The sequence below is a fragment of the Meleagris gallopavo genome, chromosome 1 (genome assembly GCF_000146605.3).
Source record: "Meleagris gallopavo isolate NT-WF06-2002-E0010 breed Aviagen turkey brand Nicholas breeding stock chromosome 1, Turkey_5.1, whole genome shotgun sequence".
Lineage (NCBI taxonomy): Eukaryota > Metazoa > Chordata > Aves > Galliformes > Phasianidae > Meleagris > Meleagris gallopavo.
The window spans coordinates 183,956,980-183,984,091 of record NC_015011.2 but is presented as its reverse complement, the minus strand read 5'-3'; the positions used below and the strand labels follow the sequence as shown (position 1 = coordinate 183,984,091).

General features: G+C 41.8%; 1 protein-coding gene across 1 annotated transcript in view; it reads right to left on the bottom strand.

Moving 5' to 3' along the window:
- Positions 1-2,178: 2,178 nt before the first annotated feature.
- The window catches only part of LOC104909415 (teneurin-4-like), a 78,061-nt gene continuing 53,127 nt past the window's right edge, over positions 2,179-27,112 (bottom strand). Inside the window, exons 9-11 of the mRNA XM_019612331.2 lie at positions 8,148-8,249; positions 3,675-3,869; positions 2,179-2,694 (exon numbers count right to left, since the gene is read on the bottom strand). Coding sequence (XP_019467876.2) covers positions 2,642-2,694; positions 3,675-3,869; positions 8,148-8,249 — 350 coding nt within the window. The 3' untranslated portion in view covers positions 2,179-2,641. The remainder of the gene's footprint in view (positions 2,695-3,674; positions 3,870-8,147; positions 8,250-27,112) is intronic.

Here is a 27,112-nt window from a genome sequence, read left to right as displayed (position 1 = left end):
CAGACCAGGCTGCCCAGAGCCACATCCAGCCTGGCCTTGAATGCCTTTAGGGATGGGACATCCACAACCTCCTTGGGCAACCTTCCAGTGTTTTACCACTCTTTGTGAAAAACTTCCTCCTGAAGAAGACTCCTCCCAAAGGAGATTGGAGAGAATTCAGTAGGGTGCAAGGTACAGCAGCATGGTCCTTATGTCCTGAGTTATGTGCTTTGTAGGCAACTGTCAGCTCCTCTACCCACGGAAAAATTTCACCAGCAAGAGCAAAACATGCAGCACATCAAACACCCTCCTAAAAAAGAACCGGAGGAGTTGATCACCTGTTTATTTATAAAAGCATGTAGGACAACCTAGAGCAATTCTTCCCATCGTTGGCAGCACCCTGGGGATCAGTGACAAGTGTCAGTCTGGCTTGGAGCAGGAGGAAAACTGCTCAGCTCCTGGCTCAAATGCAGAAGAGCAGAACACGGCCACTGCACATACAGCAGGTCTGCAGCTTCTATTTTTCCTGCAAGAGCTAATAAGAATCCCAATGACCTGCTTAAGATCCAGAAACCTTAAAAAGAGACACAACAGCTGCTCTGATAATTCTCTGGATTCGCAAAACCTCCTTGCTCTGACAAGTAATGGCTCAGCAATTACTATCCCAAGGCATGTGAGAGCATTCTGAGTTCCCTTTGATTCCTGGAGCCCTGATCATAGCTGGAACAATTCTTGAAAATGGTAAGAGGCTGGAAAGGATGAGTCTATAAATCTCCTTCAGTGCTAGTGAGCTGGGAGCTAGGTGCCAATTTTAGCATGAGAGCCTTGGAGCCTTGGCCCCGTTCTTTCTCAGCAGTAATAAGCAGGATAAGGACTAAGAAAGGAACTAGCAGCCTCCGTAGGCTCTCAGCAGATGGTTTGAACATAGGGAACAAAGATCACAGGCTAACTGACAAGAGGCTACCTCCAGGCAATTCATCATCCCCTCGGAAGGTCAATTGGGAAAAAGGTGAGTTTTACAGAGGGCTCCATCACGGAAGGCAGACAATCCACCAGCCCGGCTCCAGCACAGCCAATTACAGGAGGGGAATGTGCATGTCAGAACCCCCCATTTATCATAATCCCAAGGCCATTTTTCATGTTGAAATGAGCCCTTTCAGAAAATGTCACACACAATGGCTACTTTAATCTCAGTCTCACTAGCTGTATCTCTTTAGGCTTTCTGCACCAGTACAAGGGCCCTGGGACAGGATTAGGGGCTTCTGCTTTCTTCTTCATCAATTGCTTAGTGGCTTCGGAGTACAATGTTATATTTGTAGGGAGTTCTGCTTGACAAATTTATCTGCTCAGGAGAGAAGCCGCTGAGAGAAGCGGAGATGAGGGCAGGAGGGCAGAGCTGACAAAATCTCCTATACTTAAAAAAAAAAAAAAAGAAAAAGAATTTTACATATATCTGTGTTGCTGCTTGGAAAATGTCCCAAATGGTCTAATTTCTGGTTAGAAAATGCCCCATTTATAGTTCAACCTTGTGCAGAACCTTTGCCAAGAAGATAAATCATGCAGCAGGCAAGGCTAGAGTCTCTTCTACACTTTTCCCCAATATGCTTCATGCTTCATTGGTCACACGAGTTATTAGGTTTTTTTTTGCAGTACCCAAAGAGTAACTTCTCATTTTTCACTGATTAAATTTGCTCCCCTCCCTTAACATCTTGCTGGCTTAGCCCATGCCTTATAAAATATTGGCCAATAAACTGAGGAAGGAGAAAAGAAAAACTTCTGTAAGATTGTTGGCCGGTGTTTTATAAACACTGCTGAACTTCTGTGGGGGGAAAAGAAAAGACAGAAGAAATGCTGGAATGAAAACCCATTCTAAATACTGAGTAAGGAGTGAAGCTGAAAGAACGAAGAAATAATAAAGCGTAATCGATGCCAGATGGTGGCTTTTAGAAAAGAAATTAAAAAGTAAAAACAATTTAAAAAATGGAATAAATCAACTTTTTGAATAGATTTAAGTAAAATAAATTTGTATATATAAATGTATGTATGTTGTGAAGATTTCCTCCATGGTGTATTACTGAGTTACCACCCCTTCTCACTACACAATATCACTTAGACCTGGAATATGAGAAACAAACGCAGAGTTGGAGAAATCCAAAAGAGCTCATAAGGAAAATCATGTTCTCTTTGCTCTTTTTCAGGTTGTTACCTAGTGGGACTGATGCCATCACCTACTACAGTGACAGCATAAAACAGTGGAGTGCTATTTGACTTTTCTGCTTGAACATGACCAGGGAAAAGAGGCTCCTGTTAAAAAAAGGACAAATCTTACTGTGATTCACACACGTGCAACATGACTTGCTGAAGGCAAAATGAGTATTTTTTCATTTCGGTTTATTCAGTAAAGATATGATCTTGTAAATAATGAGATCTGTGGAGATGTTTTAAAGGCACTTTAGTAGACACCATCTTCAGTGTTCGCACGCCCCATGACTTCACTGAATTGTGCCTTCTTAAGCCACAGTGCAGCTTTCTCAGGAGGTGGCTTACAGTCACTGTGCTGATATTCTCTTCATTTCTAACACTATGCGTGTATTTCTAACACAGAAGCTGTGGTACATCAGAAATGTCCCACTCCAACACACAAAATGCATCAAAAGAATTGCTACATTAGATGCCATTCCAACGTCTGAATCCAGCTCAGCCTATTTCCATTGTCTGTAAAATAAAAGCCATTCCAGAGAAATCTTTATCTCACATGCATGAGGACAACTATAAATTAATTCAAGATCTAATGATTCTTACACATGTATCAAGCTGATGTCTCAACTCTACCAGGCGGTGCAGAAGCCTTATAGCTGCATTTACAGAAGCATAATTTAAGCATAATTACCTTTCAGGTCCTCTGTATAGAATTCTGAGAACATTTTTCTAAAGCACCAAAGAGTATTCTGTAAATCAGACACCTTTGGATGCGTTCTCGTAACTGTCCAAATGCTTTGTACACTTACAAAACTGTCCACTTTTTCAGTCAGCAATAAGAAGCAGTCACAGACTGGGGAAGATAAAGGTTTATGATGCAGGTGACTTCCTGCTCAAATAGACGAAAGATAAGAGCTAAAAGGCATTGCATTTCTGAGTCACGAAACTAAATGTAAATGAAAAATGTTTGGGGGTTAATGTAAGATAAAAAAAATATATGTATATAAAGCTATGAAAGAGCTATTAAAATAATATCTGATTTTGAAGCAGAATTTAATTCAAGTCCTGAGCATTTCTATACTTTTAAAGAACCAAAGACTTTCATATGCCACCATTTTGTATATGCAAGCAACTGAAATCACTTGGCATAGCACAACAGAGAAGAAAGCACTATAAAAGTAATTACATGTTCAGATGTGTAAATGGAAATGATGCTTTAATAAGAACATTTGAACATATGATTAGATGTTCTGGTCTTTCAACTAGATTTGTGTGTCTGAAGTTTTTGATGGCTTTTCATTGAATTATTGAACAAATATGATATCTAACGACAAGTTATTACAACATATCATTTTTATGCTGCATCCATCTATTGTATCCCTAAGGTGCCTATTACTGTTCTGCTTAAGTGCCAGTCCGTTTGTGAATTGCCTCCATCCATGTAATTACATAATGACAATCGAAGCAAAGGCTAATTGAATGTATCTTGCAAATACCTTCTTCACAGCTCTCGCCCTTGTACCCTGGGTTGCAGATGCAGGTCCCCATGATGCACGTCCCATGGTTACTGCAGGTGACATCGATGCACTGGTTGGTCGGGACGTCACATTCTGCTCCTTTCCAGCCACTGTGGCACAAGCACCTCCCTTTCATGTACTGCCCGTTCCCACTGCACAGCACCGGACAGGATGCTGGGGAAAGATGATAGAAATCACATTAAAAACAACTGTACACAATTTTCACTTCAAAAAAGAGCACAGGAGTCCAGCATGGGATTTATATTCTTTGTACACACTCTTTCAGTGGGGTATGTTGTTCTTTTCTTTGCCAAAACCAATTATTTTACAGGGAAGACATCCAGCTGTCAACTGCATTCTCTTATGAATGTTTAAAACAAACAGTGCTCTTCAGTTAAAGCATCTCTTTGCTTTGTGTCTACGGTACTTGTTTCACTAACTAACCTCAGACCTTTCTTGCATTCTGACCTCCCTACGCACTGGTGTCTCCTTTGGCAGCACCACTGACCTTAAATTGCTTATCTCTGTTCCTGACTTGCTGCCAGCCTTCAAATTTGCCTCGACACAGCCTCTGCTGCAGATCTTAGCTGTACACCAATTACCCCCCTGCTTTGCTGTTGTAATTCTCAGCTTTACAGTTTTCACTTTCTTTGCTCAGACTCCAGAACGCCATGTTGATACCATTTCCCTGATTTAGCTCAAGTCGTACCATCAACTGCAACTCCAGCCCACGTTTATGACCTCTGCTGGACTCCATTCATCATCTCACACAATGCCTCTTGGCTTTCCAAGCTTTCTGTAACAAAAGTTTTCAAATATAAACTCTGATATTGAGAGGGAACCTCCTGGGCTCCAGCTAGTGTCCAGTGATGCTCAAAGGGAGAAAAGGAAGACAACTCAAGTTGTGGCATGGTGGATTCCAGAATTTTAACTGCATAATCTGAGTTAACTTTGAAAAAAGTCAGGCAGAGGAGGGTGGGATGAACTGCAAGATTCAGAGCTGGCTCCCCATGGAAGAACGCATCAGGGACCAATCCCAGCCTCCTCGACCTCAGCTTTGGTAACTGCTATTCTCCAGGCTTCCTTCAGCTCCTCTCTGAAGATCTTTGCTCCCTTCTCCTTTCTCTACAATTGCCACCTTTGCCTTCTCTTGTCCTCTGTTCTGATTTGTCCATGGAAGCTGCCCTCAGAAGCAACACCTTCCTGTCCACTGACCCTTCAAATTCTGTCTTGTTTAAGTTCTGTTCTCATCAACTGCTTTCAGTAAAACTCACTAGAAAGGACATACTCAATTCAGATTTCTCTCCTTCACTGTTGCACATGATCCTCATATTCTCACGAAAGCAATCAATGAACATTTTTATGCAGGATGAATATGAGAGGAATGGTCCTATCTACTGCTTAATTCCTCTTTGTTAGGCATGTGATGAATTCAACATGCTTCTTTTGCATTGCTCCTGGCTCTGAGTATGAGCTATGAACATGGTTAAAGGAAACACTCCTCTGTTCCCTTACTACCACTTCACATAGTAGCTGTGTAATGCCCATCCATGTTGTTTTCATTTATCATTATAGACAAGTCTGAGTCTTACAGAATTATAGTGCACTCTGTACAATACAAAGCATTATCAGCTCTGACTGTTAAACTGGTTTGAAATGCAGTGAATTATAATAAAAGAAATGTAGAAGAGAAAGGAATTTGACAACTGTTATTACTAAGGACTGCTCTGTACACTTTAAAGAAAGCACATTGCAGTGGTGTGCATCTTTTGCAAGGAGAATACAAGGCATATAATATACAATATAAGAAATAAGTTATTTAAGATACACTGTGTTATAGATATGCTTCACAGCAAACTCACTCAGTAATTTCACTTTTCAGCTAGACTGATGGAATTTTTCTCCCTCCTATCTCAAATTTCAAATGCTCAGTAATGGAGCCTGCTCTTTCAAGGCACTGGAGGAGGATCCTTAGAGCTCTTTGCCATGAGAAGAAAGAATAATTGCCTTTAACCCATGAAAAAGACTTACATATTTTCTGACAGGACAGCTGATCACTCAGTACGAGATCAAATAAATTGCTGGCCATCTTCAATAAAACTGGAGAATACCTTCAGCATAAGCTGGAAACTACTGTGCCAATGTTAAGGCAATGGGAAGAACAAGAGCTCCTTTGTAGCATGCCATAATGAATAAAGACAAAGAAGGTTTCTGGATTTCTTTCCACTGCTACTTGCTTAATTCTTTCCCATGCATAAAAATGTATAATTAATTTGATCACTCCAATTCCATTCCAACAAATTTCTAAGATGCCAAAATCACAGTAATTCTCTAGTGTGGTAGCAACAGCCCAAATGCACATCACTTCAGCATCATAGAGCAAGATTATTCATTTATTTGTTTTAATCTGTAGATAGTGTTAAAAACACCTTCTTTATGTTCAAGGAGGCCTTCAAAAGGCCCTTGAAAACATCACTGGTGATTTGCTCTCATTTGTATTGTTTAAAATAATTAGTTAAAGATACAGTTGTTTACAAATTATGTAATTGGTTAATAATGTATTTATACATATTTCGGTTCCAAAGTTTCACACTGATTTGGGAGGTGAATTGCAAGGTTGAATGGGAACAAAGGAGCCCAAGAAATCTGTGACCTAGAAATCCTGGCTTGGACAGAGAACTTAAGAATTATTGTTCTATCCAGAAACTGACACACAGCTGCAGACAGATCCTGTAGCAGCCTTGCATATGCTGCAGTTGCTGTCCTTGAAGGGATGTTTAGGTCAAAAGCAGCATCTCCTATTCCCTTGAAAACCAAAAGTTATCCAGTTTTGGGACCCTTGTATATTAAGTTCATGGCAAGGTCTTATTGAAAAAGCCTTGAGGGTGGGAATGCACATGCAAATTGCATTTTGACACTCCAAGTATTTGTCTGTCTTCATAAAGGCAGACAGTAACCTGTGATAGGAGCCCAGCTCAATCAGGCATGTTCATATCAGCCAGAGTAAGCAACCGTGTGAAATGGGAGACACTCATGTGGCCCAGTTGGAGTCCGGGGAAACCAGGACAGGAGGGAAGCTCCCCTGATTCAGACTAAAAGTTCACATATTCTGCCTGACAATGAAGGAGCTTTTCATTCTGCCCTGACTCTGCAGGGAGCCTTCAGCGAACAAACCCCGAACTTCTGCCCCTAGCTGAAGTCAGGAGGTGCGAGAGATGGCAAAATTCCTTTTGTCTCCAGCTGCATGGACTTAAAAAGGAGCTTGGAAATGCAAACCAAGCCCAACCTGAGTCAGCAAGAAGTCTGACACCAGAGCTCTTGGGGATGCAGGCAGCCACATCCATCTTACTGGGCCGCGACCTCCAAGACTCCACTGGGGTTCAGCCGGGCCCAGCCTGTGGGGCTGCATTAGGCCTTATCTCCTGGCTGGGCTGTAGGGACGTGGCCCCCAGCCTCACGCAGGCACAGCAGACCTCAGTGGGAGTGGGAGCGGACGTGGGGTTGGACAGAGTTTAGATTTCTCTCTTGGGAAGGAGCCCAGCCTGCTTCCCAGACAAAGCAATGGGCTGGGGTGAAGGCCTGACCTGCTGCCTTAGCACAGCTCCTTGTGTGGGCATTGACTTTTTGCATTATCCCCCCATACACTGAGTTATAAATCTGCGCTCCGTCTTTTCAACTGTTCCAGCCAAAAAAAAAAGACCTTGAAAAGACTGAAGCACAGCATTCTGGTATTTTCCACGTGTGACGTTTAGATTTCTCTGTCTGTAACATGTTCTTATTGAAAGTAATTCAGTTTGTTTTTTAAATGTTTAACTAACCTAAAAATTTCAGGTCAAGTGAAAATCCTTCCAAAACGATTTATTAAAAAATACTTTTCACTTGAGAAGAAAAATGTATTGTACTGTTTCCTGGGTAAGCCTCCTTCCCAAGGCATCCCAGTATTTCCACTTTTGACTGAAGCACCCAGCCCTGCTTCTCACTGCTCTGCTTCCTTCCTTGCTCCCTGCAGCCATCAGGGAGCTGAGACATCAGACATAGCTGAGGCTATCCTGCAGGCCCTGCAACAATGAAAAATGTACTGACCTAGTCTACAATCAGTGTCTTAAAACAAAGTATTAAAATGGTGCACCATAGAGTGATGGAGAAGTCTGCCAAATAAACAGCAATGCCACATTTTTAAGTCATGTTTTCTGAAGTAATTCCCAAAGGGAAAATTCCTCTTGTGACATTTTGCCTGTCCATGCACAGACAGGGGGTCACGTTGTTGCTAAGGCCACAGCAATCACGGCAAATAACAAAAAAACTCACAGATCTGACCTGGTTCCATTCTCCTGCAGCAGCCCCAGGCTTGGTAATGTGCAATTGGCAAAGTGCATAGGCATGAAGGTAACTTTGACAAAGAAAAAAACAACAGGAGGAGAGGAGTGAAGAGTTAATCAAGGAAATTCCTACCTCTACCACAGTCAGGGCCCAGAAAGCCGAGAAAGCAATGGCAAGTCCCAGACACACAGTCTCCATTCCCATAGCAATTACTGGGACAGTTATCCACTGATTCTGAAAAGAAACAAAAGTTAGATTAGGCAAGAAAACACCACTGAGTTTGGGAGGGTTCTGGATGGCAGGATGGCTGAAACCTCTAAACAACCACCGAAGCTGGGAATAGAAGCATCAGCCTTGAGCTCCTGTAATGGGAGCTCATCCATTCATAGCAATGGATGGTTCAACATCTCACATCTGTGCACAGGGACTGCAAACCCTATGACCAAAACCACAACCACTCAGCACCCACTAAGTTTTTTCCTCACTTAGGACCTGAGAACTTTTCACCCTGCTTATTTTTCTGACCATTTTCCCTTGCTGAATGTACTGGAGAGAAACAATAAACACAGTTCTCCTGGCAGAACATGCATTTTTGGTCTGATATTGTTGAGTGGAGAAAATGAAATGGGGCATTTATTTGCACCCAACACAGATGATTTATGATAGACATATTCCCTTATGAAGTTTGGTTCATCCTGTCTGCTTGCTGTTGATGGATTATTTCTACAGTATTATACAAACAGGCTGAAGTGTTGGGTCTAACATTCTATCTCAGTGGAACACGAAAGGGGGGATTGCTTCACTCTTTCTTCTGTTTCTAGTTAGCATCTTAAATTCCCTGACTTTAGAAAAACAGTGGCTATTCATCTTCCACAGAAAGTTAACAGGTAAGCAAAATGATATCTAGCACTTTTATCTTATTGTGAGGACAGTTTAAAATATTTGGGCTAAAACTTATCTTTCTTTAAAGAAAAACAAAGACATCTTTTGGTAAACATCACTTTTCAAAAAGAATGAAAATCATTTTCTTGACTAAACTGTAAGCAAGCACTGAGTAAATGCGATAGGGCCTTGGAAAGATGATGGAACACTGTAGTTCATTCCACACTATTATTTCACATTTTCTCTGGGAGAGATGCATATCTGATTAAAACTGGATTCAGTTATACAGGAGGGACAGCAGCGGTGCATCTATCATGGAGCAGGGTGGAAATCTTGGCTATGTGGATAATGACTGCAGTTTCCTAGTGCACTTCATGAGGTTTTGTGGTAGCAAAGATATTTGTGAACTTCCTTTGGGTGTATGTGAAAAGAAACAGCTGCAATAGAGATGTGCAGATTAGTTTCTAATTGGGAATGAAAGGAGGGCTGTTTCTGAAGGAGTGTTCTCTGAACAACACAGGTTTCTGAGGGACATTTTAAAGGACGTACTACAATTTAATCATTCAAAAAAGGCAACAGCAGGCTTAAATAATGAAAACTGCTTCAAGCATTTATGCTTTAAGTCTTGGCAGAAGTTGCACAAGCATACACCTTGATGCAGCAAGGCAGGCACAAGAAAGTGCCACCAGTTTTCTAGCACTTTGGTTAAGCTCGTATTTGCTGTGTACAGAAACACAATCCCAGCATGTACCAACATGTTGGGATTGATCTGCCACTTTTATCCCACTCGTAGAGCAGCTGCTGCATTTCTTATAATAAACAAATAGCAGCTCCAAACTTGTGCGTTTTTACAGCTAGTCAAAGTGTGGATAGTTAAGTGTACCATCTCTCACTTAACAGCAGGTATAGACACAAATTAAAAGATCACATAAGCCTGTACGTGTATGATCTTCAGAACTTTGTGATGCTTTAATTTCACTGCTGAAAACTAAATGTAATTTTGCTTTAGGCCTTTTTTCTTTTTAAAGCCTTTTTTGTCTGTTTCTCAAGAATTGTATCCAGAAATATAGCAAGCAAAATTACTTACTGATGCACACACACAGGTTTACACAAATAGGTCACATATAGACTGTGAGCGCTGCGGAGCAAGACAGTGAGATGGGCAAGCAGATTTACCAGCTGTGGCTGAAAGACCTGATCATTTTCTCCCAAAATATGAATTGTTTTTTCCTGCCTGTAAACTGGGAACAGGAGCAGGACTGTGTTATTCTGCATTTGTGCAGTACTTAGCTGGGGAAACCTCACCATCACGCTGTCATTCTGGGCTGGCGTCTGCAAGCTGTAGGAACAGCGCAGTGAGGTTACATGTGCCTGACCTCTGAAGTCAGTGGGGATACCTGTGTCTGTGTGCTTGATGCAGGACAGACTCCCCATGTCATGACAACACCTATGGTATATTGAAAACTCCAGTTTTTTTCAAGCTCTCGCTTTAAAGGATTAAACTGAGTCCTTGAAAAGAAGCGAAATATCTACAAAACTTTCTTGGTGTATGTATGTAAAATAATAATATTTATGCAAAATAATATAAAAAACAAATTAAAGAAACATCTGAAAAGTAAAACAGCATCTAATATGGCAGCTGTTCCATTGGCTAAAGGGTAATCTTTGTCACTGAAAATAATACCTTCCACTGTATTGCATTTCCATTGTGGTTCAGTTAATGTACTTGATGTACTTGCGATGCCTACAGTAGGATATGACTGGAAAGACTCAGAATACCAAGCATATGTCTACTGTAGGGTAAAGCCAACGACTCCTTCAACAGTGTAGCTATGTATAACAGGATCTTAAAGCTCAGAATTACCAAAGAGATGTAGTCTATTTAGCTAACTATATTTTCCTGACTCTTAAGGTGAATCCATTCGATGAACTTCACTCTGGTTGTGGCCCTCTCCTTCCCTGACAAGTTCAGACGTAGATTTTGTTGTCATAGACATCAAGATTTGGTCAGATCCCATCCGCAGAGATCAACACTAATGCTTTACAAAAATTATTCACAAACATTTAGTGGTTCATCTACAGCTCTGGCATTTAACTTTGAAAGATTGCGTGGTATGCACACATATCACATCTCACTACTCCTCAATCCTCCATTTCCCAGGCCGTTCTCTGCAAGTATGCCCTAATTGCATCATGCCATATTGTGACCCACCGAAAAGGAATGAAGACAGGTGAAAGAGACCCACTGTAACTTCTTCACTGAAGCACCCTGGTAACTTTTAATCATGCCTTGACCACCGTACACTATTAATCGTAGAATCATAGAATCATAAAGGTTGGAAAAGATCACTAAGATCATCAAGTCCAACTGTCAACTCATGATACGATAGAGAGGCTCTTAAAAACCCTTCCTTCTACTTCTCCACTGTCTCCGAGCATTTTGGTAGCATTTCCAGTAAGCTCTAATTTTGTGTACACCCACTTTGCCCTGGAATAACCTGACTGATAGGGACAAAATGAACTGAAGAGGAAAAGAAATTCTCCCCATCCTGTGGCTGGAGCACTTTCTTAGCAGCTAAGAATACTAACTTGCCTGGTGTGACTCAGGGCAATTAAGGTCTCTGTACACTCCCAGAAGTTCTTCACTTCTGAGAATAAACTCAAAAAAGCGATGAAGATGCATGCAGTATATTCTTGTACCAAAGCTGATACAGCACCTTGTAAGGTATTGCCAAAAAGGAAGTGTTAAATGAATGTGCCTTTTTTTCACTACTGCAGAACACATGAGAGCAAACACGGCTTATGAGCAATAAGTCTCTAAAATCCTGAGCATGCTTCTATTTATATTCTTAGATATGATCATAGGTTGGAGTTTCTTTTCACTTTGAACACTGCAGGCATTAGTAAATCATGGCCACTAAATATCTGATAAAAACCTCTGTCTTCAGCCCAAGACTGAATTTAGTGTTAGATGGAGAGCTGCCTTGCTTTTCTGGCCCTTCTGATATGTACACACACATAAACGCATGCACATACACTGATCCAATACCTCACTTTCAAATTAAATGGGATGTTATAGGTGATTTAGCAATAAGTCTAGTGAACTGAGTTGGGGGAACCCTAGAAAGCATAAAGAGGCACATGGACGAAGTTAGGTATTTTGTGCAGATGCAAGGACTTAGTTAAGATATTATTTAATGAGGCACAGATGATAAATGAGATCCAACTTAAATTCCAGGGAGCCCCTAAGTTAGAGGCACAAAGCTACTATCTGGAAGAATGTCTTTTAAGTACAAGCACAGTCAATGTAGCTACTAATGAATACCAGTGAAAAACTACCGATCAATAATTAAGCCCTAAATGGCCAACCTCTAGTTTCCATTCTACATCTTATTCTGTAAGCTGTTACAAGTAATTATATTGATATTTTCCAATCCATACAAAACTCCATGTGGCATTTTATGAATGGCACCATGGGAATTGCTTCAGAGAATCATGACAATGATTTGTTTTGTTTTTAAGAGTTAAAGTTCACTGTGAGACCATGACAATCCTTTCTTAGAAGGAGATATATGTTCCCTGTTTTCAGTCTGACTCCCACAGCTTTCTCTTGGGTTCCAAATCTCTGAAATAATCTGATTGCCACCAGCTGGGAAGGGCAAAGATTATAAATTGGAAGGTCAAACACGCATGATGCTTTCACATGATTGTGCTATAATGTCCAAATAGAAGTTAGAAAATGCAGCTTCCTTGCCATCTTCCAACAACAAACAGCAGGAGGAGCAAACCTCCTGGAAGCAAACAACTCACGCTGGGGATAAATGAGCAAAACTCAAGGCGGTGTGGCTTCAGATGGAGACTGCAGAAGCTTGCGTATGGAAGTAATTGTCCTGCCAGCTTCTAAATCTAATTAGCAACTGAAAAAACAAGTCATATCCTGAATAAATATTGTAAACATGCAGATCTCTGCTGAGAGGAGTGAGTAACATAATGAGACATGCTACTTGCAGACTCACACTGTCTCGTTCTGCAGAACCATCTTGTCTGAGGTACACAGGTTTTCCTTACCCCTGTCCAGCCTACCTCACTTCGGAGAAGTAAGATGTAGAAAAGTGTTGCCAGGTTAATAGAAATGAGAGATGGAAGGAGTGACAGCAGAGAGGGAGGGCATTGTCCTCCTCTGCTCTGCCCTTGTGAGGCCCCGTTTGGAGTAATACATCCTGGTTGGGGCTCCAAGCACAAGAAGGATGTGATGCTGTTGGAACAGGTCCAGAAGAGTCCTCAAAGATGCTCAGAGAGCTGGAGCACCTCTCATATGGTTAAAGGTTGAAGGAACTGGGCTTGTTTATCTTGGAGAAGAGGAGGCTCCAGGGAGACCTCACTGCGGCACTCCAGTACTAGAAGGGAGCTTATAAACAGGAGAGGGAGTGATTTTTTTACATGGTCTGATAGTGATAGGACAAGGGGGAATGGGTTTAAACTAGAAGAGGGGAAATTTAGGTTAGATGTTAGTAGAAATTCTTTACTCAAAAAGGATGGTGAGGCCCTGGCACTGCTGCCCAGAGAGCTGTGGGTGCCCCATCCCTGGAGGTACCCAAGACCAGGCTGGATGGAGCCCTGGGCAGCCTGAGCTGGTGGGGGGCAACCAGCCCATGGCAGGGATTGGAACTGGATTGCTCTAAGGTCCCTTTCAACCTAAGCCATTCTATGAGTCTGTGATTCAATGATTTGGTAAGTGTGAAACAGATTTCTCCAAGCGAAAAACCCTTCTGAAGTACTCTTTAAGGAGCTTTAATTATCAAAGAGGAAACCAGATCATTGTCTGGAGCAAACCAGCATGCACCACATGTCTTACAGCTGCTGACAACTCTTTGGGATATTTGCTGCTTTCTCTGGGGATATTTTTTTGGGATGAGTAATCTCACAGCTGGTAGATCTTAAGGTAAACTTGGCTGAAATATTTACCTCATTGCTTGCTACCCCAGTACAGTCACCACTTACCCTCTAAGAAGCTATAAACTGACACGATGCTGCCCATACCCCCAATTAGATTTCACATTATACTATGAACAATATCAGTGAGCTCAGTGGGAAATTGCTAATTGTTACCATTCTCATGTTTTCAGGCTGGTAATCACAGACAAATACACCACGTGGTTGATATGACAAACTAGTGTCAGTGACAGAGCTCCCAGGATAATGGTCTGGCTTACCATTACCTGCATGAATTAATGGGATCCATGTGAAATACAATAAACATATTAAGAAGACAGACAAATGATTGGGCTCTTGATGGATTTCTCTTTTAGATGCTTACCATGCTTGCCAGTCAGTGGCATACGCACTTTAACAGATACCCGCCTTATTTATTTACTATGCAAGACCCAACTCAATAGCTTGTTTCTGTATCTTTGGGCCAGAGGCCAAGGCAGATGTTTGCCTGACACCGAATCCTATTAGAGGTTGCAGTAACACAATTGTGTGTTAAAGCTAAATATTTTATAGCCTACACTTGCCACCAAGCATCATCATTCCCTAGGCATTTAGAGGCAACTATTTATTGGCAAAGAAAAAATAGTTATCTGGCTGGCCATTGAAGACAGTAGCTTTCTTGGGAGTTAATAAGCACCAGGACAGCTTTCTAAGAACTGATTAAATGCCATTCAGTGTGGTGTGGTTGTATGAATTCAAGCATAAACACTTCCTTTGATAGCCTCAAGAAGCTGATCTGGGACTGGCACCATTTGGTGGCAAAAACGTGGAGGAATAGCACTACAGTAGAGAAATTGTACTTTAATGAATCGGTGTTAATAGCAGTCTCTGGAACAGAGGTCCAAAGAATAAGAAACTTGTTTTGCTGATGAGAATGCAAAATATGAAAAGTGAGATGAAAACAAAGGAGAAAGGTTTTTTGGTTTTTTAAAATTTATTTATGCATTATTCAGGCTTTTGGCCTTTTCTGTGAGTAGTCTACTCTACCTGTGCATGAGAAATTGCCTCAAAATCTTTTGGTGACAAAATAAATGAAGCTTCAGGGCCTGAAGGAAGCTGCCATACCTACAGAATAAAAGCCTTTCCCTATAACCTTCCGCCCTTACACAGATGCATTAATTTTAAAAAAGTAAGTAAATAATAAAAAACCCCTACTTCTGGACAAATATCTAGAGAATTGTTGACTGTATCAAATAAATATATACAGAAAGTAATAGTTCCTGACTGTCCACTGGTCTATTCTTTGTCTTGTCATGTTCCCCCAGCTAAGGAAGATGCGTTGCAATGCAGGTGGAGCAGGGCAGCAGGTAATTAGACCTCTCGGCTCCTATCTAACCTTGAAATCCCCTATGTGAGCCTCAGCAGTGCAAAGGGGCCACGGTGAGAGCACAGCATCCCTCTCACACTGCAATGAATTACATCTCATGGGAGGGTGAAGGACTCTGCATCACTTCACCTTACTCTGTGCTGCTGCACCAGCTCAGCTTTAGCAAGACACACGCTATTTTTCTTAGACCCAGTGCTTGTCCAGAATAAAACTGTCACCTGCAAGCTCATTGCAATAATGTCTCTCCTTCACAAAAATGCCCCCTGTCACTGCCCTGACTGTATTAGCAGAAATTTGAATAGGAAGTCAGGCAGTATAACATTAAAGGCAAAGAAGATTCTGAAGCTCTGTGAACACAAGCTAGCATTTAATTTACTTCCCAGTTGCAGAGCTTGCAGCCTTGTTTATTTTTCAAAGAAATGATGCTACTCGATTGGATTTCACTGCAGGGTAGGTAAGATTCTAAGCCCAGAGAACTGTCACCTGCTCTTGTAATCGTGATAACAATGCCAAGAGAGACGTGGAGGTGAGAGGCGATAAAACACGCTTCAGATATCTGAAACATCAGCCTTGACATTTTGAGCCAAATAAAAAAAAAAATAAAGAAGAAAAAAAATAAGGCTCTGAAAACAAGGGAAATGTGAAAATACTGGGTCCGGTGTGCTCTTGATCCACCTCTTCCTTTCTGAGCAGAAATGTGCAAGGACTGATTCCTTCTTATGGCGCATCCTCACCTGCTGAGATTTCGATTTTTTTGCTTCATTTGTGTTTTATAGGGCTTTTATATTTCTAGCTCAAGTAATCCACACCTGGCAGCCAGGGATGTGATAGTCTTGACAGCATCATGGAAACTCACTCATTATTTTTGAGTGCTCTTTCACAGTTTCCTCTTCTGGAGGGTGCCTAGTGCGATGCTGATACGGCTAATGCCACTTGATGTTGTGCCAGGTTTTGACTATTTTTTCTTTTCCTGAAGGCTGGGAGGTCTGTTTTAATTAAAGATCCATGCAGACAACCCTGTTTTGCCCTCATATCCCAGTGGAACTCTAACCTTCACATGGAGGTATCAGGATGCTAAATCAGGAGAAAGGTAACGTGCAGGCAGTCCTTTTATACTGCTCCTTAAGTCAATCCAGGCTCTGGAAAGTCAGAGTGAAGTACAATAACCACAGTATCCAATAGCAAGTTATTTTCCCTCTATCACTTAGGAAAAAAAAAAAAAAAAGCCACTTCCAACAGCAGATACCATACATCTCTATCAGAGTACAGTGTAAACCACACCAGCATTGCCTCTGGAGTCTGGGTTGTTTTAAAAGGTGATGGTGAAGCACTAAAAGTTTGGCATTCAGCATCACTTTGAGTCATTTACTGAAACCATCAACATCTGCTGACTCTGCCAAATTTGACAGTACATCATGCGAGTACAATTTCCCTTGAGATGTCTGTACTTCTGTTTCTATGGCCTGGCTTGAGACATCCATCCAGGTACTCCAATAGCCCTGCCACAATAACATCAGTCCTTCTCACACTATTTCAAGCACATTCAACTCCAAACCCAGCTATAAGTACTACAGTAACAGCTTTGCGTGGACTATTTTTGAACTTCTGTTCTGCAGAAAGTGGGACCAAGTGGGAATAGTGTGGGGAGTAAATAATGAACAGAACAAGCCTGCTTGCTTCAGAAGCCTATACCACATTTGGTCTGAATTTGGTTTCCCCTTGGAGAGAAAACTTTATCTCACTAGTTCATTCCTTTCTCTTACTGCTTCCTTTTTAAGAAATCTTTCCAGTGCAGAATGCCTTACAATATAAAGCTATCAGATGGTTGAAAGCATAAGGTGTAATGGGATTTCAAAAGCACTTGGGCATCGCTCTATGTATTCTACCATTTAAGTTAATGGTAAAATCTTCTTTGACTTCACTGGGATCAGAATAAAGGCACCTTTAAAAAAAGCCTGCTAATGTATTTTTGCAGTTTGTAGCGATATACAGAGATCACTGTTTTCTTCCCTGAGAATGTGAGCAATGCTAAAAGCATGAAAGGAGCACTGAAATAAAGTTCTACAGAATTGCCTATTAACTATCTTAAAAAAACCCTTTCTCTTTAAGTCACCTGAAATGTGTCACAGGTTAGAAGTTAGTTGGGGAAAAATGTCAATGGATGATTTTAAAGAAACTAGCCCTTGGACTCAAGCTGTCATCTTCCTCCTAAGATGCACCTTAAAAGAATGGTAACTTCAGTGCCTTCTACATACAGCAAGGCTGTGGAGATCTAGAAACAACCTTGTGAAAGTTCCTTTTTTCCTCGCTTTTCTTCTTTGCAGCTGGAATATTTTTAAACCTGAATTTCGCTCCAATAAAACTCTCATATCCCCAATTTGCCCAAGGGATTGCAAGGTAAATTTTTTTTTTTTGTTGTTCCTTTCTACTCTCATAAATTGTTACAAATGAATACAGGAAACAACAATTATTCAGCCTTCGGGGTTCAACTTCTGGAGCTGCACTAGCAAGCTGGAAGTTACTTTGCATTCAGTACATTAGAATTTCTGCTATTGCAGCTTGGGGCAAGGCTAAAGCTGGCCTTGAGTTTAATTTTAAACGATGTTGTATGTTGGTGTACTGTAGGGAAAAGACTGCAAATCAGTCTTGCATACATACAAAAAGGACCTCAAACATGGAAACATTTGGTCAAAACAGATGCCTCAAAACCCTGGCAATATTATCATTTTCAGTGCACTGAAGACTAAGTTTCATTTCATACGAAGTCTTTAGCAAATGCATCCATCCTGAAAAACAGGGATGCAGTAGGTGGAATGGCTGAGATGCAAGGTTCAGGCATGCTGCAGACAGGTTGCTATAGGCACACCTTCAAGTGTGATGCCCAGTGCGATAGAAGGGCTTGAGTGTCTCCTAGGCCTTTTGTCAGATCAATTCCATAACAAAAAATCATAGAATCATTAAGGTTGGGAAAGACCATAAAGATCATCTAGTCCAACCATCAACCCACCTCCACCATGCCCGCTGACTGTGTCCCTCAGTGCCACATCTCCACAGTTCCTGAACACCTTCAAAGACAGTGACTCCACCACCTCTCTGGGCAGCCTGTGCCACTGCATTACCACTCTTTCTGAGAAGAAATTTTTCCTAACATCCAACCTGAACCTCCTCTGACACAATTTAAAGTCATTACCTCATCATCCTATCACTGTTACTTGGGATAGAGGCCCACTTCATCACAACCTCCTTTCAGAAAGTTGTGGAAAGCGTTTCCTTTGGAAGAAGTCTCTTCTCCAGACTAAATAATCCCAGTTCCCTCAGCCATTCCCTATGAGACTTGTGCTCCAGACCCCTCACAGCTCCACTGCACTTACTCTTGAAGTTCATCCCATTGTCCTCAGCCCAGCAATCCAGCCTGTGAAGGTCTCTCTGAAGGGCCTTCCTAGCCTTAGACAGGTCAACAGTTCCTCCCAGCTTGGTGTCACCTGCATTTTAACTGAGGGTACACTCAATCTGAACATAGGTTCAGATCATCAATAAAGATAATAAACAGGGTCAGCCCCAATACTGACCCCATAGAGATGCCCTTGATTTCCTGTGGCCGTTACAAGCTCGTGCTCAGGTATTTGCCAGAGAAAAAGCAGAGTGCACAGCTCTGCTCCTGCCCGTAGCTGACTTGCTGCACAAACCTGGTCGAGGCACACTCCCTCACAGAGCCCCCAGCAATCCTCTGAGCCAGAAATCAGTTTAACCTAATTTATTTAACTCTCTTTCTGAGACTGTTGTAGCACTTAGATAAAGAAAGCAGCCACACATCTAATACACAGAACAGCTGTTATCATTTTAAAAGTCAACATGTGCCAGGAGTTACTGCACAGACCATGTCCGCGTCCCCCCTGGCCTCTGTGTGAAAAGGGAGATTGGTGACTCCTGAGGTGCCGAGCTTGTTGGCTGCTGTTCTCTCATGTGGTCAATTAAACCTGTGCACGTAAATACAGTTAAATACAGCCTTTGGAAAATGAAGTCTTAAAATAGCCTGTTGGAGCACAGAAAGCGTTCTCGCTTTGTTTGCCAAAAGTGGACGTGTAACTCCCACAACTTATTACTGTGCTTTAGCAGGGGAGCATTCATGGAAAGAAAAGTCTGCACAGAGCTGCCCCAGCAGCTCAGGAATATAAGGCAGGGATAAAACAAGCTCTGCTTGCGTTAGCCTGCAGTCTGGGGTGCATGGAAAGACCTATATACAAAAGTGCAAAAACAAAAACCATATGCACTGCTTTACACATTTCTCCAGAAACCCTCTGGTACCAGTGTATGTCGTGTCATTAAGGCAGAAATCTGCTGTTCTGAAAAAATGAACCAAAAAAAGGGACAGAAATAACAGAAAGAAAGGAAAAGGCTTTAACTTCAGTATTAAATAAACCATTCCATGACCCTAAAACTGAAGTAATTACCCCAATCAATAAACCTTTTGTACAAGCTCTGTTGGATCAAGAGAACTTGCTGCTGCAAACAGTACTCTGACAGCAAATGCAAGCCTACCACCAGCCCATCTAAATACACATGTAGGAAAAGCTTTTCAAAATGACCAATCTACTTCTGTGTTTTTTTTTCCTATTAAATTGAAGCACAATCAAAGCCAGGTAAAACCAGATCACTGGAGACATCCAGTCACCTAACTTCAACTGAAGTGAATGCTTTTTGGCACCCAAACAATTTTTGCAAACATGGCTCCATCTCTTCTGTACAACAATATAAATCATAGAATTATCGAATGACCAAGGTTGGAAAAGACCTCCAAGATCATCTAGTCCATCTATGTGTCTGTTTGTTTCTCCTTTTTTCCCATCCAAAATTATCACTTGTAGTCATTTAGCTCTATTGAAAGAGGAGCATACCTATACAAACTAAGCCAGAACAAAACAACAAGCAAAAGCTGCAGTGCAATGTTAAATGAATGATTCCATCCCTACTTTAATTTTAACTTCACACTAAAAATTTATGCTGCTGGCTTTTTCTTGCAGGGCATCAATGAAGAAATATGCCGTATTAGGAAAGAGCAGTGGTGGAAGATTTCACAGCCAAGTATCTGACCTTTACAGGCTTCTTATTATTTAATTATCTTTGAGATGTGTCCCTAATTTCTCTTTTATTAGAGATGCCTAAAGTCTTGAACAGAAGAATCCTGAAATAATAATTTGGCCTGCCATTAAGGCTTGGGAAGCAGGATAATTATGTAAGAATTGTTTTAGACACTTGCAGAGAGGAAAAGGTCACCACAAATAACATCTAGATTTGAAATGAATAGTGTGACTCCAGATTTCTTGGAAGAGCTGTGGCTCTTCTGTAGGGCAATAAAACTCAGCACTCCTGCTCTGGGCTCCCTTCAGTGGGAAATGAGACTGTTATCTATTTTTTGGGATAGACACACAGATGAAAAGACTTAGGGCACGCTAATAAAGTTATCAGCTGCTAAAATTTTAAGGGTTGTGTCACTATCATCTAAAACCATCACTACTGTCCTACTGAGAATAGCAAACAAAAACCTCTGACCATGGGGATTATAAACTAATGTGAAAGGTTTCCCCACCTCACAGCCCTCCTGCCATTTCCAGATCCATGCTCAGGCTACAAGGTATTTTTTATTAAGCTTTATAAAGATTAGCTTTCCATGTACGCCTGGATGAAAAAATAACATGTCTCCAATCACACTACTTCACTTGTTTGGAGAGGGGAACTCCTATGAAGCTCAGAGTTCACTCATTTCCATCTCCCAGGGCAATGTCCTACCTACCAGGCTGGGCTGAGTTTGACTCTGATGGATTTGGCAGCCTGCTGTCTTCTTGCCATCCTTCTGCGTGGGCCAACTCCCCTCTCACTGAAGGACCTGGCCCTGTGGCCAAGTGGAAGACTGGCCATAAAATCACAGAATCATTACAATTGGAAAAGACTACTAAGATCATTTAGTCCAATAATCAACCCATCACCACCATGCCCACTAACCGTGTCCATCAGTGCCACATCTCCAGGGATTGTGACTCCACAACTTCCCTGGGCAAATGGCTTGAAGCTATCTGTGGATAAACCATGGAATCATAGAATTGTAGAATACCCCAAGTTGGAAAGGACCCACAAGGATCATCAAACCTCTGTCTAAATGTAAGCTTTCAATCAAACAGAACTACCACTCATGAGACCAAACATGCAAAGAAAAAAAATGAGAGTCACAGCCTAGCAGGGACTCATAAATGCCCTTATTGCCTCCTAGCTGAACTGAGTGCATGCTTTCTATGCTACCTGACACCTGCAAACTTCACCATGTTCAGAGAAGCTTAGCAAAAGTTTCTAAAGGAGGGTTAAGAAAGAAAGGGACTAACTCTTGAGCTGGGTCTATTGTGACAGAACAAAGGGAAATGGCTTCAAACTAGAAATGGGGAGATTTAGACTGGATGTAAGGAAAGAATGATGAGGCACTGGAACAGGATGCACAGAGGTGGATACTCTCTTCCTGGAGACATTCAAAGTCAGGCTGGACAGGGTTTCAGCACCTAATCAAGCTGTAGGTGTCTCTGTTCATTGCAGGAAAGTCAGACTAGATGGCCTTTAAAGGTCCCTTCCAACTCAAATGACTCTATGATTCTATTAAAAGCTAACTGAAGCCAAAGAACAGGAAAGAAAGCATCAAACAAGGATGCTGGCAACAAGAGAGTCATCAAAAAAGGCACTGACCATCTCATGGAGCATCTGTCAAGCAAGGGCTTGTAATGGGACACAGAGAGCTGAAGGCAAAAAGCTATTTGCAGAGCATGCAAAGCTCTGCTGTTATGTTGCAGAAGAGAGATCAGTAACATCAAAAATGAAGTTGTGATTTTCCTCCCTGCCAAGGCTCTCATATGTCACTATTATTATTTTTTTTTCCAGTGCAAAGCAAGCAGAAAGAAAGAGCTTTAAGTTGGGGAAGGCACAAGCTATGAATTGACTGTAGAGGGCTACCACAAGGCACAGTGTGGAACAGGGGATGGAACAAGGTGACCATGGGATGCAATGACCATATTCACAAAGTATGTGAGAACAACACCACTGGTAACGGACCACCTCCACAGAGCAGTTGGAGTTCCACTAACAGGTAAAGAGTCCTGATTTGGCCAACTACTTGCTCAATTTTCAGCATGTACCAACTCCTTTGATGGACGTACTTGCAGGTTATGTTCAGAAGAGGGTGACAGGGACATGACATCCATTCTTCCTGAAGACCTAACTGTACATGAGGAGGTTAAGTAAAGTAACAAGGGAACTAGCTAAGAGAAAGCATACACCACAGAGGATAGAGGATCACACCCCATGCCTGCACATTCTCCTCAGTATTTACATGAGATCAATTTAGACTTTCCCAGATGTTAGTGAAGCAAGTGTAAATAAAGTGAATGGCTTTGAGACTTCAGTGGATAATGCCTGGGAATCCACTCTGAACTGGGAGTTGACAGAGTTTAAGTCAGCATACACATGGGCAGTGAATGGAAGGGAAACAAACCTGAATGGGGTACTTTCAGAGCTGTTCAGGTCCCCTTTCACACAACCCCGTCCTCTCAGGAGATGATCCAGTGCCAAGCTTGTCTGTGCCCTGTAATTCCTTCTCTCCTCCCTAAGCTCGGTCCTGCTGTGAACCCACAGGTATCCTTCATGTGTGTGAGTTGTATGAGGGCTGTGATATTTTAGGCTATAGCAGGAAGGGAGCTTGGCCTTTGATGCGTATTGTAAAGCGCTGTATGTGCTGGCAGCCCCTTATAAATAACACTGCCAACTTGTGCTTTGATGGAGGAAAGTACTTACAGCAGCTTTCTTACGGATAGTGAAGGGGGCGGGAGGAACAACGGGGCTTATCCTAAACTTAAGCACTGTCTCCTGCAGAAGATAAAAGCGAGACAAAACCTTGCATCCTACCACGGGTGCTGTACACGTGTTCCTGCTGCTCGTTGGGTGACACGATGGCAAACAGATGCTCACTTCTCAGACAGCTGATGCTGCTTCTCCTTTTGATTTCTCTGGGGCTGCATGCAGACAAACCTGAGCTCAGCGGTAACAGCTGCTGGAAGACCTTTTCTCTTCAGCTCTATAGATGTTTGCAGCCTATCAGACATTTCTTACCCCCCCCCGAGCAGATTTCAGCCAAATCTCTGTCTCAGATGTGCTGGTTCCAGCTGATTCCTCAGCCCACTCTTTTGCTTCACTTACACCAGATCGTTGGGAAGAAATCACCACTATCAGGGAGTGAATCCACACAGTGCTTTGCAGAGAACTATTTGTATTAGGAATTTCAGAAAGTGCTTCCAATGTCATTTACAAAAAGATTTAATTTATTATTGAGAGATTTTGACTGTCCACGATGATACTTGATGATCCTTCAGGTCCCTTCCAACCCGGGCCATTCTGTGATTCTGTGATTCTGTCCATTTCTTTATAATGCCTTACATTGTAATTTGGAGGAATGGGACATAAATATGTTATTAAAAGCTAAAAACTTTTCTAGAATAATTTTATTTCCCTCCACCTGAATTGCCTGTGCACTGTAGAAGAACAAACTGTGACAGGCATTATATACTGCATTCTCCCCAGGTTCACAAGCAATGGCATGTAACAGGCACACATTTTGACATCACATAACTCTGTAGCGATGATGGTTCCGCATCCTTTTAGACAACGGGCTCAACTGTCATCTTTTGCCCTTAAAATCAGAGCTAATGTTCCTGAGTGGATTTAGTTATAGCTATATCAGATTCCAAATCGGTATGATGGACAGCCTCACCATTTATGAAATTAAATGTGCTATCAAACTGGGAATACACATGCTTTTCTCCATTTTTCTCTGGTTTTCAGTAGGATAATGGAAGGCCCAATCATTCCAGACCAGCGCAGCACAGTAATTGATATCATCAAGCAGAGCCCGCAGTGATTTCACTGGCTCTGAAGGGTTCAGTCTGTTAGAACAGAGCACATAAACTTGGAAAATCAGCATTCTTTCTATTCAGCATCGCACTGCTGAAGTGAAAGCTGCTGTCCTTGACTCAGGCAAGTCCTTGCTCGCAGTGGAGGAATGACTGTACAGTCTGGCTTTATGAACTTATCATTCTGATTCCCATTATCAATTCTGTGCTTTCTCCTATTATTCATGATTATTAATTAATGCTTAATGCGTTTTCCCAGCAGTTCCATCACCCCCGCAGCATCTCTGGGGAAATGTCACTCCTCATGGCATGCAGCTGAAGCGTGAACTTAGGTTGGGTCACAATTAGAACATAAATCAGAGCCCAGGACTTCCAGGCTGCTGGTCTTCTTCTCACATCACCAGATCCTTCTTCTTCCTGCATCCCAGCCATACCTTTCAAACACACTCACGCTGCAAGCGCTATGGCTGCACAATAATAATAATGGGAGATTTTTCTATGTGCCCCTGCCACAGAAATCAAACAAAATGGCAGCTTGCCTCTGACAGTCAACACAGCTCTACATGCTCCTCATCCCACACAGATTGAAGGGTTCCCATCAGGTGTGCCTTGATGTATTTGTTTGGCACTGCCACTTTACACCCTGGTTCATAAACAAAGTGTCAGGTTTTTGTATCCTATTTACCTTGGCACCAGCAAAAATCATAATACTATTGTACAGCAGTATGGATAGACTTAAAACACAGCAGCTTTGTCTTGGCAGACCTCATGAATACACTGGAAAGGCTCTGAAGCAATACAATGCATTTTCACACAACACTTGCCCTGACTTTTTTTAAGCAAGCTGCTGAAATCTAGGTTAAAGAGAAAGGTACTAACCTGCTAAGGATATTAGGTTAATTACGATCACATAGGATAATAATTTAGGATAATTTAGGATAATAATTAGGATAATTTAGGTTAGATGTTAGGAAGAAATTCTTTGCTCAGAGTGAGGCCGTGGCACTGCTGCAGTAGGTGCCCCATCCCTGGAGGTGTCCAAGTCCAGGCTGGATGGAGCCCTGGGCAGCCTGAGCTGGTGGGGACAGCCAGTCCATGGCAGGGGTTAGAAGTGGATGGCTTTAAGGTCCCTTCCACAGCAAGACACTCTGTGACTCTACAATTTTTATCATATTTCTATAAATGCTGAACAAATTTGGCCAAATTCTACTGAAGAAGGCCCTTCTTTATCTAATTTTTTTACTTATTTCAAAATGAGTGGGTTTTCCTGTAAGCAGCTTTTCCTGTACACAATAGCTTTGTATTGCTGTACAGCTACCAAGCGATTCCCATGTATGGGGCAAGGCTCTCTTTTACTGTACAGCAATAAAAAAACCAACTCCCTTGAGCCAAAAGATAGAATGATTCAAGGGCAACAGGGAATCTATCATGGACTGTTCTGCTTATCACATGGTCGCGAAGGTAAACAAAACAATATTGCCTTAAAGATAATCTGACATGCTTTTCACCCACGCTGCTCCCCCACAGCTCAAAGACAGGTTAAGGATGTTTTGCCTTTTCTTCCCCTTTGTTAGTGCAATGACGCAGGGAGAGAAGTCTGGCTGGAAGCTCATTTGCATTGCTTTGAAAACAAACATATAGTGGTTGTGCTTTAAAAATGTTTTCTTCTGTGAAAGCCTTACTGATTTCCTGAGCTGGGGAATTTCAAACTGGAGAAATTCTTAGAGCAGGAAAAAAAAATCATGCTCAGAAGGATATTTGGACGCTGCTCCAGGCAGAAGATGGAGAATACAGGGCTCAGTTCCCAGCACTGCTGCAGCAAAGTAAATCTGCCAAAGGGAAGTGATGGAGTCACCATCCCTGGAGGTGTTCAAGAACTGTGGAGAATTGGCACTGAGGGACATGGTCAGTGGGCATGGTGGGGATCGGTTGGGGTCGCACTTGGGGATCTTAGAGGTCTTTCCCAATCTTGATGATTCCATAATTATAATTGAAAGTAAATCTGTACTCTGCAGAGCAGTCTTCAGTTTCATAAACTAATGTGTTACTGTTTCTGGTGTTGTTTAACTGTGAACAGTATAAAACTTGTGAAGTTACAGCTTTTAAATTTAACACAGCAGTGCTTTCGCTTCCGCATTAGGTAAACTTTAGAGTTTAAAGTGAATATTGGGATCTTAATGATGGCTTTAATAAGACCTAAACTTTTAATTAACCTGCCAAGACAAATTACAGCCCGTAGCTCTTAGGCAACTATTGCAGACAGCTGAGACTCAACACCAATACTTCTTTGGGGAGAGGGATTAATGACAGCTTTGGACTGAGTCTGCTTTTTTTAGCAAAGTAAAAAAAAAAATCCATTAAACAATCACTGTGGCTGGAAGAAAGCTGAGCGTGAGTTTTATGGAGCAATCTTTAAATTACAACCAAACGAATTTGGGGATATGAAAAGGTTCAGCGGGTGAGTCAGATTTAAAATTAAATACTACTGAGTCAGAAACAGGTTCTGCTGTTTGTGAAGCAAGAACACGTGGGGTGCACAAGCACACAAGCAGCCTGCAGGCAGCATCCTTCCTGCAATGGACAACAGCTCATCAGGTGACTTATTGCCAGAGCAGCCCAGAAAACTGTTAATCTGTACTTCTTAAGAAACCTGAGATTCTGTTTGTTAGCAAGGAGAAATAGAGATTCCCGGTGTTGTGGTTCCTATGAGCAAAGCTGTGCAGTGCTCTTTGCTGGTTTTAACCTCAGTGCTCTGCCTGAGCTCCTACTGCAGTGATTTGGACAGCGCTTAAAGGCAGGGCTGTCAGCAAAACTGCTGCACAGTGCCACTCTGTGCTCTTCAATCATCCCTCTACCTCTGCTCCAGGAAGAGTAAATTAAAAAAATAAAAAAATAAAATAAAAAAAAAGCTAAATAAAAAAAATAAGATCAAAGGAAAAGTGAAGCAGGGAATTTCA